Below are 13,195 nucleotides of genomic sequence, written 5' to 3' on the forward strand. Positions count from 1 at the left end.
TACACACCTGGAGAAACCCCGTGTTAATGCGGAGGAGAGGGGTAATATAACATTAAGAAAAGGCTAAGGTGGAGGAACCGTGAGTTCTGCGGCCCCAGTCCCAGCCCCCGCCGTCCCACCGCGCTAACGGCGGCGGCGCTCTGACACTGGCGCTGTTATGCAGAACCAAGTTTCCTCTCTCACAAAGGACCTTTTGCATGGTTTTTCCTCCTGCCTCAAAAACAGCTGCTCTCAATGTTGTATCCTGAGTGATGATGAGGCTCTGAAAGTGTTTTGGGGGAACAGATGGCCAGGGGAGAGCTGGGGAATGTGCCAGCAGAGGGCCAGGGCAGGCGGCCAAATCCTTCAGTGACTGAGTCCTTTTGGTTCCAGCTCGCGTGCCTTTCCCCTGCCCTCTGCCCTCAGTGGCGCCAGGAGAACTTCCCAACCAGCGTTCTGAACATCTGGAGTCTGCGACTGCCAGGAGGGGGGGTGGGTGGGAGGGGGAGAGAAGCGGAGGGGAGGGGGAGGGAGAGGGGGGAAAAAAACCTCGCTGCTCCAGCTCAGCTCCCATGGACTCATCAGCGTTACTGACTAACAGAACAACTAATCGAAACCAAAAGGGGCCCAAATGAGAAGCAGGCCGGCGCCCCAGCTGCCGCCAGATGCAAGGCCGCTTCTAGCGGGGCTGCTCCGGGGGAATGGGGAAAAATTTTGCTGGGGGCTTTAAGACACCCGCCCTATTGTCTCCCGACTCTCCCCCCAACTGGAGTCAGGGATGGCTCCAACTCTGGTGGGGTCCCCCCCATGCTCCGGGGTGAACGGCTTTCATCAAAGCATGCGTGTTTCTCTATAGTGCAGAAGGGGGGAGGGACGGGGGGGAGGGCTCGAGTGGTTTCAATGTTGGGGCAGCCCAGCAGAGTTGGGATAATAGAGGAATAGCTTGTAAGGGAGAACTGGGGTGGGGGGAGGCCTGGAAAGCAAAGCCAGAGGGGTATATGGGAAAAGACCACTGGACTGGGATCAGAGAAACAGGATTCTGACACCAGGTCTGCTTACTTCAGTTCCATTCACTCAATTCGATGCAATAACCTTTTATTAAGATAATTTATTTTCTATTAGAAATGGACAGGCAGAAGCAAAAAACAAAACAAAACAAAACCAAAAAAACCCTGCCTTCAAGAAGTCTACACTCTCCTGGAAGACTTGGCAATTGTTCAGTTATGGGACATGGGCAGGGTGAGGGAGAGGGAAAGGATGGAATCAGAGCCTAGAGATGAATGGTGAGATGGAGGGAAAGGGACAGAGAGACAGGGAGAGGGTAAGAGGGGAGGGAGAGAGAGGAGACAGTGAATGAGGGAGAGAAAAGAGAGGGAAATTTCTTAAGCACTTACAATATGCTAGGCACTGGGCTAAGCATATATAGATTTGAAGAGAATTCAAAAATCAAATCCAGTCCTCTCCTTTTACCGATGGTACAGTCTGTACAATCTGGGAGAATTTAAGAAATTGATGCCCTCAAGAGAAAAGGAGAAGTTTGACAGGAGAGACAATGAGTTCTTTTTTGACAGACTGAGTTTGTCCCCAGGATGTCCCCAGGACATCTATAAAGATAAGAAGAAAGATGAGGTATTCAATATGGGCAGAGCAATCAGACAGTAAGGAGTCAGGAAGACCCAGGTTCAAATCCTGTTGGTCAAATCACTGTTGGCCCAGGCCACCCTTTAAGACTTAAGTTGCAGATCTGTGACGGGATTACCCATACAGAGAATTCCCTACACCTACAAAATTACACTGGTGTTGAGAGAGCTACAAAGTTTAGACAAGAAACATCGGAGGAGATATATGGTCTAGATAAAGACACAGTCCTAGCCCTCACAGTAACACTAACACCCAGAGAGAACAACCTGTCTTTACATTAAGTTAGTCTTAGAGTCTCTTGGCTCAACGTGACTTGCCCAGAGTCACACAGACAGTTTGAGTCAGAGGTGGAACTTGAACTCAGGTCTCCTTTCTGCCACAGTGTAATTAACATGCACTATTACATAATAAATGCACTAGAAAGGCATGAAACCACATGTGAGTGACTTTAGACAAGCCAAGTTCCCACAGACCGTAGTTTTCTGCTTTGTGAAATGAGGGTCCTAGACAAGGTGATCTCTATTTCTTTGATGTCTAGGTTCCTAAAGGGGGTCCTAGGCAGGCTGAGGGGAGGGGAATGAGTAAATGGGAGGCAAAGGCTCTGGAGGCAGACGGAACAATGTTTGGGAGGGCTGAATGGGGGGCGGAGGGGAGGGCATTGCTTCTATGTGTGTTTTTGTATCCTTTTAAAGCTGTATCCCTTAAATCTTCAGCTCTGGCTTCACTTGCCATGCTGTGGGGATCGTGTACATTTCAAAGCAAAGGGTGTCCATTTCACTAAGGATGTCTGTATTTCTTGGATCACTTGTGTTAGTTAATCACTATGTGTATCCTGTGGTTTGTTACAGTTGTTGTTTTCTGAGTGGGAACTCCTCAGCACGTTTCTCTCTCTCCATCTCCCGGTTTGTCTCTCTGTGGTTCTGTCCTCTGTCTCCCTCTCTCTGTCTCCCTCCCTCTCTCTCTCTCTCCCTCTCTCCTTATGTCTCTGTCGGTCTCGCTCAATTACAACCATCCATATCGAAGGGAGGGGTTTTGAATAGAAGGTGGAAAAAAGACAACTTCCTCTAGGCCCAAATTCCCCTAAAATCGATGAATACATACACTGGAATAGAACAGAAATGTACCAAGAAAACCTGAGGGAGCATGACATAGCAGGAAGAGCATCACATCTGAAGTCAAAAGCCCTTAAAAAGGAGTTCAAATCTCAGTTCTGCCCCTTACTAGCTTTGTGACCAGAGGCAAGTGACTCGCCCTCTCTGGGCTTCTGTTTCTTTAACTGTACAACAAGGGGCCTGGATTAGATTATCTAGAAGGTTTCAACCCTAAATCCCATGGACCTCAGGCCTGCCAACTACTTCTTGTGTGACCTCTAGAGATTTTGAGCTAAAAAGGAACTGGGAGGTCATCTAATCACAGGATCCTAAAATCTAAATTTGGAAGGGTCCTCAAAAGCCATCTAATGCAACCTGGCATTTTACAGATAAGGAAACTGAGGCCCAGAGAGATGAAGGCTTCTTTAAGGTCATGCAGTCAGTAGCAATCAGAGCCTCTGCTCCCAAATTCAATACTTCCCCCACTGTACCACCATGCCTGCCTCTTGTGGACCAGTTCCTTAAAGTCTCAAAACCTCAATTGCAACCTTCTTTAACTGTTATCGTCAAAATGAGGGGAAAGAATATTTACCACCAGACTGAGAGGAGGAGAGTAATTTGTAAGCCGTAAAGTGCCCTAGAAATTCAAGCTGTTCTTGTGATCCAAGATCTCCAGTGAACAGTGTCGCATATGAAAGGAGAAACAGCAGCTGAAGCCTTTGCCTTCAGACAAACAGCTGGTGGCAAATGGCAATGTCATCAAATGCCAGGAAAGAGAAATTGCATCCATTGTTATGCTCAGAAGATAATTTGGTATTTGTTTGTTCTCACTCCCCCAATATGGATGAACTTCACAGACTTGGACATCTAAGAGTTGTCTGGAAGAGAGAGTGAGAGGGAGAGGAAGAAAGGAAGAGGGAGGGGGAAAGAAGGGAGGGAAGGAGTGGGAGAGGAGGAGAAAAAGAGGGAGGGAGAGGCAGGGGGGAGAAAAGTGAGAGAGGGAGGAAGAGGGAGAGGAAGAAAGGAAGAGGGAGCGGGGAAGAAGAAGAGAGGGAGGGGAGAGAAAAAGGAGGGAGGAGGAGGGGGGAAGAAAAGTGAGAAAGGAAGGGACAGGGAGTGCTCTCTGCCATCCATTTGGAATTTGACTGTTCCCAGGCAATGAGGGGCCTGTGAGTCTTGCCACCCAAGCAAATGTCCTTTCCCACTGGCCCTGCCCACCCTGTAATCCTCCAAATCTGGGTCTCCGATGAAAGCCAGAGGGAAGAATGGGGTCAGGGCAAGGATCTGAGTCATTCAGGCAGAAGTTGGAGGGGGTAGGATTAGATGAAAAGGGTTATGGAGAAAGGAGCACAGCCTTCCCGTTCAGGGCCCTGTCTGCTCTGTGGGGGAGAGGAGGCCCAAGTCTTCCCAGCATGATTATGGAATTGGGTCAGTGGATGCCGAAGCTGGAAGACAGCTTAGAAACCACCTAGTCCAAAGCCCCCTCATTGTATAAAGTCCCAGGGCTGTTCAGGGGCACACAATGAATTGGCAACAAAGCCAGAACTAAGACCCGGGTTTTGGGGCCTCCCCAGTCCCACACTCTTTTCCTTCTACCTTGCTACCAATACAATACCTTGATTACCCATTGCACCCCTTCACACACTTTCTGGTCCCACCAGATCAGCCTTCTTTCTGTTCCTTAAACACTATGCTTGAATTCCCATCTCTGAATCTTTGCAATGGCTGTCCATCAGGCCTCCAATGCCCTTCCTCCTCGTGGCCTCCTCTTAGAATCTCTTGATACTTTTAAGGTTCTGCTGAAGCACCACCTTCTGCATCTTTCCTGATCCTCTCCCCCCACCAGCTGTTCTCCCCCCAAAAAAAATTAACTCTCATTTATTTTGTTTCTACCTGTAGAATGAAAGATCCTTGAGGATAGGAACTATCTCTCCTTGTATCTGAACTCTCAGAACCTAGTGAATTGCCCAGAACCCAGTAGGTGCTTTATAAATGTCCATTCCCTTTTCCTCCTACTGTGTGTACAGAGGCAGGGTTACATATCTGATAGAGAACTGACCTTGCAACCAGTAAGTCCTGGGTTTAAATCCAGTCTCTGAAATAAACAGACTGTGTGACTCTGGACAAGTAAGTCACTGAACCTCTCAATGTTCCAGGTAACTCTTTAAGACCGTGGCTGCAGAGAAGATATCATCAGTCTGGATGGATAGAGGGAGTGTCCCCTTTGGTGGATTCCACCACTGAAGTCCCTGGTCTCTTCCCTATCCCCACTGTGGATAGGTCATGGTGTGGGTACTAGGGAAATGACCCCCGCCCTCAGATAGCTTGCATCCATAGATACCTACAATCAATCAACAGGACACAAAAGCACAGAAGAATGTTTTGGAGAAGCAGAAGAGAACCACTGAGGGAGGTAGAGGCAGACTATAACCCAAATCAGGGATCAAGAAAGGCTTGAAGGTGAGCTTTAATGGCTGAGTGGGTGTCTGAGAGGCAAAGCCAGGGAGGAAGTACATGGCAGACAAAGCAAAGATGTGAAGGTGAGAAAGTCTGGTTCGGCAGGCTTAAAGAGGATGGAGTAAGGAGGAGGAAGCTGTACTGGTAAAGTGGCCCTAGACTGTGGAGGGTCTTGGAGACCTGACAAAGCATGACCCTTCCCCTCTCTGGGCATCTGTTTAACTGAATGGTGAGTGGGGTTGGACTTCGAGATTAAAGGTGATGAATTTTGAGACTGGAAGACCTGGGTTCTGACCCCACCTGAAACATTTACCTTGGGTAATGAGGCTCTGGGCCTCCGTTTCCTTATCTGTAAAATAAGAGGATTGGCTTAAATGCTCTAAGATGCATCTATGATCCTATAACTTGATTATTCCTTCTCTCCTTCTAAGCCAGGGAGTCCCACGACTTCAGGCCTCTTTTTACTCCTTTTACACTCGGATAGCATCATATATCTGAACTAGAAGGGACCTCATAGCTCATTGAGACCCACCTTTCACTGAGTCCCAGAGGTGAATTGACTTGCCCAAAGTCACTCAGATAATAAGTTGCAAAGCTTGGGTCTGAACTCATCTCAGGACTCCTTGATCAGGAGGAAAGTTCAGCACCCTTGCCACTGCCCCAAAGTGTATACCCATTCAAGTGTAGGCACAATGGTGAGACCACATAGCTGCTGCTAAAAGGACAAGGTTAGGAGTCAGAGGACCAAATAATCTCTTGGACCCCTTTCCAGCTATGACCCTCAATGTAAGCAATGTAAGAGTTCCCAGAATCAGACTCCCCCAGGGGGCAAATGGACATGTGCCCAGAGTCTTGGGAGGTTACTAGCTTATGGGGCACGTTTACTTTTCATGTGGGGGCAGGGAAGGATTAGCAGGGACCTGAGCCCTTGGAAACTCTGCCTCAGGGCCTGGCTTCCTAGGGAAATTCCTCCTGGCAGACAGGAGCCATTCCAGAGAGTAGGAGCTCAGAGAAGTCCCAGCTCCTCTGTTCACTCTCTACTAGGGGACTCTTTTTTCTTTTTTTTGTCTGAATATCTCTATCTATATATCTGTTGTAAGGGGTTACTTCTACTCTAGTTGGAGAGAGGGGGAAAGGAAAAGTGGACAGATGGGCCTCAATTGACATGGGAGAAAAAGAAAAAAAAAAGATTGTGTTTTATTCATTAGAATTTATTAACTTAATTACAAATAGTTATTAAACAGGGAAAGGCTAGAGTCAAGCTACCAGGGATGTCTTTGGGGGATACCTGCCCACTCAGTGCTGGTCATAAGAACATAGGACCACCTCAATTGAACCTGAACATCTAGTCAACTGGCACTACGGATGGCCATTCACACTAATATAGAGCGCACCAGTTTTCAAAGAAGTTTCACACAGCATTTTGAGGAAGATACAAAAAGAATGCTATAGTTACAGTCGGAGGACTTGAGGTTAAAGTCTGAAGTATTATTAACCCCATTTTACAATTAGGGAAACTGAGGCTGGGGGGAATAACTTGTCCAAGGTTCTCCCAAGAGGCTAAAATCTCGGCCTTTCCTGGAACAAGACTCTTCCCACCAAACTACAAACCCAGGACTTCTGACTGATCAGTACACCTCACTGATGGGGAGAGTGGAATGTGGCAATAGGCATGAGGGGGTTGGAGAAGACAGTCCTTATGTGCCATGCTTCTCCCTCTTCTCTGCTCTCTTTGGGCTTTGGCTACCCCCATCTGCCTGCTGGCCCCAGGCTGCTTGGACAACAACGAGATTTATCTATCTACCTATTTACACACTTATCCATCCATCCATCCATGTCTGTTCATCTGTCTAGCCATTTATCTATCTAGCCATCTGTCTGTTCATCTATCTGGCCATTTATATCTAGCCATCCTGACTCCTGACAAAGATGGCTCCTCAAGCTCTTTCTATACCATGCTGGGTGGAGCTGTTATCGTTGATACTGAATAGAAGAGGGCTAGCCCCTGGAGGTGAGGTGAGGCCCAAGGAAGGCCAAAGAGGACTGAGAAGCTGGAAGGGGCTTCAGAGGCCACCTCATCTAACCCCCTCATTTTACAGATGAGAAACTGAGGCAGAGAGGTTAGGTGACTTGGCCAGGGTCACACTGCTGGCTGGTACCTGAGATAGGCACTTGAAGTCCAGGCCGATATCCTAGGGCCATACTGCATTTCACTCCCATCAGAGGGAGCAGCTTGGTGAGATGGAAACAATGACAGGGTTGAAGTCAGTCTGTTTGTCAACAAGCATTTATTACAGAGGGGAACTGTGCTAGGGCTAGAAAGGAAGGCAAACCCTGAAGCCTGCCCTAAAGGAGCTCTCCTTCTGATGGGGAAGTCAGATGTTCTGGGTTCGAATCCCCACTTTGTCACCCCTGTGACCCTGGACCAGTCCCTTACACTCCATTTCCTCTCTGTAAAATGAGGGGGGAAGCGCCTCTAGGGTCACCTCAGGCCCCTGGCCCCCTCTTCCCCATCCTAGCCCTTCTCCGATACCTGACCCCCCCAGAGGTTCACTCGGAGTTTACAACACTCCCTTTGTCATGGAGGGCCATGCAGAGCCATCAATCACAGCCCTAATTTGCCCATGTCACACTGCCAGAGGAAAGCCAGCCCGAGCTAGGCTTCCTCTCTCACCCCTGGCTTGATGGTGATTTCACCTAATTGGTCCAGCCATAATTAAGTGGCCGGAATGCGCCCGGCAATTAGCGAGTGGCCAGTCTGCCCACCCCATGGCGCCCACGTGGCTTGGGCTGGGGGCTCCTGAAGGATGTGGGTCGAGAGAACAAAGGGGCTGGGGCGGAAGGCAGCCCCAGGGGGAGGCCCCGTCAGGCCGGTGGTCACCCTTCCCATGCCTGCCCCATCAGTGGCCTGAGCCCAGGGACAGCTCCTAGATAGGCCCACCCAGCCCGGTCCAGATGGCTGTGGCCCCAGGAAATCAGGGTGAGTTCCCGAGAAATCGAGAGGTCAATAATGGTGTAGAGGAGGAAAGAACAGATAGATCTGTCTCAGGCAAGGGAAGGGGGCAGGGCGGAGGGAAGGCCAGAGCCCAGCTTTGGAGCTGGAAGGAAGGCACCTCACACTACATCACCAAGTCCAACTCCCTTCTTTTACAGAGGTAAACTAAGGCCCAAGGAAGTGAAGAGACCACACAGCTAGCAAGTAGCCGAGCTTGGGACTAGAAGTCAGGCCCTCTGATTCCAGATGGAGCACATTTACCCTGCATATATCTTATTGGATATCTTATATGTACATAGCTGTTCCAATGGTGTCCCTCCTGTGAAATAGAGAGCTTCTGGAGAGCAGGGCTGGTCCTATGCCATTCTTTGCATCCCAGTGCTTGGCACCATCCCCAGCACTTAGTAGGCTCTAAATCACGGTGTGTTGACTGACTGACCACACTGCCTCCCTAGCATTCGAAATCCCCTTCTCCCTTCCCCCTCCCCACTCCCTCCTCCTCTCCCTCAACCTTGAGATGGGAATAAGGCTGTTTGACCGGCCAGCTTTTCAAGGGCTGTCAAGGGGAAAGGGATTAAGCCGGCCTGCTTTGTCCCAACCGTATATCTAGGAGCAATGCATGGGTGGGGGCTGTAAAGTAAAGAGGCCAATTTAGGCTAAAGTTTGGAAAATCTTCCCAAAACTGTGGGTGTTCCAAAGGGGACGGTGCTGCCTGAGCAAACAGTGGTTCTCCCTCTTCTTGAAGGCGTCAAGCAAAAGCTAGTGAACCATGTATTTGCTAGACATATCTTAGAGGGAATTCCATTGAACCAGAATTCCCTTCCAATTCTGAAATCCTGTGATTCAAGCCCCAGTTTCTTAAGGGTCCCCAGCCTTAGTGAATAGGATGGGATCCCATATATTCTCATCGGTCCTACTCTTGAGAAGGGGAATTGGTACCCCTCTGTCTGCCAGCCTCATTACAACGAGGTCTCCAACTAACAGAGACCCTAAAGATCTTTTAGTTCAACCCTATTCTGCAGATGAGGAAACTGAGGCCCAAAGGGGACACCTACAGTTTGTCACTGCACACAGCCAGTAATCCCAGCGGCACAGTAACCTGGCAGAACCCTCATTAAAGAACATAAATCTTTCATTACACAGCATCAGATAGGCTGATTATTGAGTATAATCCTTTCACTTTACAGATGGGAAAACTGAGGCCCAGTGAAATTAGGTGATTTGCTTCAAGTTACACATTTAAGTGATTAAAGATCCAGAGAGAGGGCCCTTGTTATGAGGACTATGGTCCCACCTAAAACGCAGTCACATGGATGTGTGTAACCTAGGGTTACCAAAAAGCATTTTTTAATTCCCATTAAAGAAAGGATTCCCTCACTGCTGTGCTGATTGGCCAGTGTGTCATGGGGTCCACTGTATGCGGATGGTCAGAGCCACTTTCCTCCACATAGCCCTCTTCTTCTCCCACAACCCAATGGCCAGGCCCTAGAGGACTTAAGCGTTCTACCTCCAGAGCTCCTGCAGGCTGGCTGCCCTTGAAACAGTGGGCATACCCTCCACTGAACAGACCCTTGGAAATCATGGACCACCCTTCCCCTCTTCTCCCTGACGAGGATGGCGAGGCATCCCATGGCGTCACCCAGAGCCTACCTTCCTCTTCTTGGACCTGCCTTCTGCTTGCAGGGTCCGGGTACACTGTTCCACACATTCAGAGAAGCTCATGTTGCTGTGGTCAGCACTGTAGTCCAGGTCAGCCAGCCTGGCCAGGGAAAGGATATAGTTACAGGCTATCCTCAGGATGGCCAGTTTGGACAACTTCTGGCCATAAGAATAGCAGGGAACCTAGAAAGGACAACAGAAAACATTTAGGGCATGGCTGGTGACAGATATATGGCTGAGAGACATAATGTGGGCAAGAGTAGTGAACGGTGATCACCAAGGAGGCCATGGGAACATGGAGGTGATGTCTTTGCATCAGTTACAACTTCGAATCATAGATTCAGGGTTAAGAGATTCAGTAGGGCCATGTGGTCCAGCCACATTTTACACATGAGGAAACTAGAACCCAGGACACATAAGCGACTTGCCTAATATCACACCTAGGGCAGAGTTAGGATTGGAACCCGGGTCATCCAGCTCTGAATCCAGTGCTCTTAACAATTGTTCTTTCCCATTGGATTATGGGCTTCTTTGATAGCAGGACTGTTTCCTTTCATTGTATCCAAAAAATATAGCACAGTGCTTGGAACACAATAGGTGCTTAATTAATGTTTATTGACTGAATGACGACCCACAAAGGAGATAACATGTGTAAAGCAATCCTTGGTAGTTCATCATCGTCATTAAAAGAGGGTCCTAGTTACTTCTCACTCTGACACAATAAAGGGTTATGGGAGAAGCAAGGTTGTCCTAGATAAGAATAGTCAGGACTTGAAATTTTCCACACAAAACGCTTCTTCCCTGAAGAGGCACTCAGAAGTGTCTGAAGGTATACTACATCTGAGAAATCCCTGGGACTCTAAGGACTAGCCCGGGCCTCAGAGCACAGGAACTGGCCCAAGGGCCTACCCTAGCTCCACAGAGATCCTGGCAAGTTAACAAGGGACATTTGTAATACAGCTAGGTCCCAATTAGTTCACATAAGGAATCCCCTGAAGTGAGCCAACATATTTGACCTCACACCATTCAAACTTATAATTATGTAAAGTAAAGAAACTGGTTCCAGTCCAATGGAAATATGCAGTGTGAATCTGAATAATGAAACCATTTCAGGGGATTTCTTATTCCCACTAATCCAGACCAAGCTATACTAGAGAGTGCTATAAAGTATCATTTGAACTCCACCACTCAGTTTACTGGGAGTGGACGTATGTTAGCTGAGCATCAATTAGTCAGCTGGCTCTTCAGCTTTAGAGTTTAATGCCACTGCTCTGGGCAATAATAGCTAACATTTATATATTGCTTATTATATGCCAGGTACTGTACTAAGAGTTTTTTACAAATATTATCTCATTTGATCCTCTCAACAACTCTGGAAGGTAGGTGCTGTTATTATCCCCATTTTACATATGAGGAAACTCAGACAAACAGAAGGTGAAGTGACTTCCCCAGGGTCACACAACTAGCATCTGAGACCAAATTCGAACTCAGGTCTTCCTGACTCCTTTTCATGAGTTCAAATCCAACCTCAGACACTTACTAGCTGTGTAACCCTGGGCTTGTCACTTAACCCTGTCTGCCTCAATTTCATCACCTCTAAAATGACCTAGAGAAGGAAATGGCAAATCACTCTAGTATCTTTGTCAAGAAAACCCCACTCAGAGTCACAAAGAGTCAACTATGACTTAAACAACCAAACAACAACAAAAACCACAAAAGAGTAAGCGAATATTTGCTGAGTGAATGAATGGATGGATGAAAAGGTTTCATGTAATCAAATAGAGTTTACAATAAACTCAATCACAAAAACATAACAATTAGCAATACTTGTTACTCTTATATGGTGCTTCAGCATTTAAAAAAAGCAGGTCACATAAATGACCATAATCTTCATGGTCTAGGATTGTAAAATGTTGGAGCTGAAAGGGAATTTAGAGATTATAAAGTCCAACCCGCTCATTTTACAAATGAGGAAACTGAGGCTTAGAGAGCAATGAAACCAAGCTGGATTTTTTTTTCTAAGTTTCCACTTTTTTAATTCCCTTGTGTCTACAAACCAAATTAACATGGATAGTTTTCCCTGATAACATATACTATTTATTATCATCACACTCACTGGCTGACACACAAATTAAAAAATAAATATCCCAATTCAATCCTCCCAAGAACCTTGGGCTCAAATCACAGAATCCCAGAGATAGAAAGAACCTCAAAGGCCATTTTGTCTACCCCATACACAAAAGGAATCTCCACTAACATACCCAGAAAGGAGTCTTTCAGCCTTTGCTTGAAGACCTCTAAGGACAGAGAAATTGCCACCTCTCAGGTCAGTCCAGTCCACCTTTGGAAGGCTCTAATTAGTGGAAAATTTTTCCTGACCTCAAGTCCAAATTGGCCTTTTTGCAATTTTTACCCATTATTCCTGGTTCTGTCCTTTGGGGCAAATAAAATAAGAACAATCCTTCGTCTACATTAGCCCTTTGAATACTTGAAGACGGTTATGATGACCCTTCTGGGCTTGTCTTCTCCAGAAAAAATACCCCTAGTTCCCTCAACTGATCTTTAAAAATTGCTCCCCACTATCCAGCTAATTAATGTCTTTCTTAAACACTTCTTCACAGACTTGAACATAATATTCTAAATGAGGGGCAGAGTACAATGTTAGTCTATCACCTCTCAGTGCATCACCAAATTATATTAGCTTTTTTGGCAGTCACATGACTCTGCTGATTCTTTGAGCTTTCAGTCCACTAAAGTCCTCTTGCTGTTTTTCAGAACAACTGCTGTCTCTCCCATACTATACTTGGGAAGTTGACTTTTAGAGCCGAAGTATAAGACTTGACATTTACTGGTCCTGAATTTCATCTTAGGAGAATGTATTCCATGAGATAGTCCAATACTCTGTTGTCTCCCTCCCTGTGCCCATTCCCTGATCCCTGTCCTTTCCTTCCACCAATACTCTTCCACCTCACCTTCCTTGAGTGAGGGGTTGAAAAGGCTGGGGAGCGAAGGTAAATTTTACATGCTTTGCAATTGGATCTCAGTCTGGCCCAGCTGACTCCCAACTGTCCTCCCACAAATATTTGAGAGACAACTTCTAGGGAATAATGGTTTTTACTTTAAATATACTGATCTAGAGGAAGCTAGGTGGTGCAGTGAATACAGCATGGGCCCTGGAGTCAGGAGGACCTGAGTTCAAATCCAACCTCAGACACTTGACCCACTTACTAGCTGTGTGATCTTGGGTAAGTTACTTAACCCCCAATTGCCTTCCCTTCCCCCTCTAAAAAAAACAAAAACAAACACACAAAAAATATCTATCTATTTATCTATATGTACTAATCTAGTGGGGGGGGGGGGAAGGATGATAAGA

General features: G+C 47.0%; 1 protein-coding gene across 3 annotated transcripts in view; it reads right to left on the reverse strand.

Moving 5' to 3' along the window:
- ATOH8 (atonal bHLH transcription factor 8) overlaps positions 1–13,195 on the reverse strand; it is a 41,996-nt gene that overhangs the window by 12,058 nt on the left and 16,743 nt on the right. The window contains exon 2 of one of the 3 annotated variants that reach the window (XM_069101075.1): positions 9,814–10,005. The exons of 1 other annotated variant lie outside the window; for it this stretch is intronic. In XM_069101075.1, the coding sequence (XP_068957176.1) occupies positions 9,814–10,005 (192 nt within the window). Of the gene's footprint in view, positions 1–9,798; positions 10,006–13,195 lie in introns of those variants that run through there. One more of the 3 variants, XM_069101074.1, reaches the window with a different exon arrangement.

This window comes from Petaurus breviceps, unplaced genomic scaffold (assembly GCF_028583685.1).
Source record: "Petaurus breviceps papuanus isolate PSGF00001 unplaced genomic scaffold, PetGlider_PUasm1.0 446, whole genome shotgun sequence".
Classification (NCBI taxonomy): domain Eukaryota; kingdom Metazoa; phylum Chordata; class Mammalia; order Diprotodontia; family Petauridae; genus Petaurus; species Petaurus breviceps.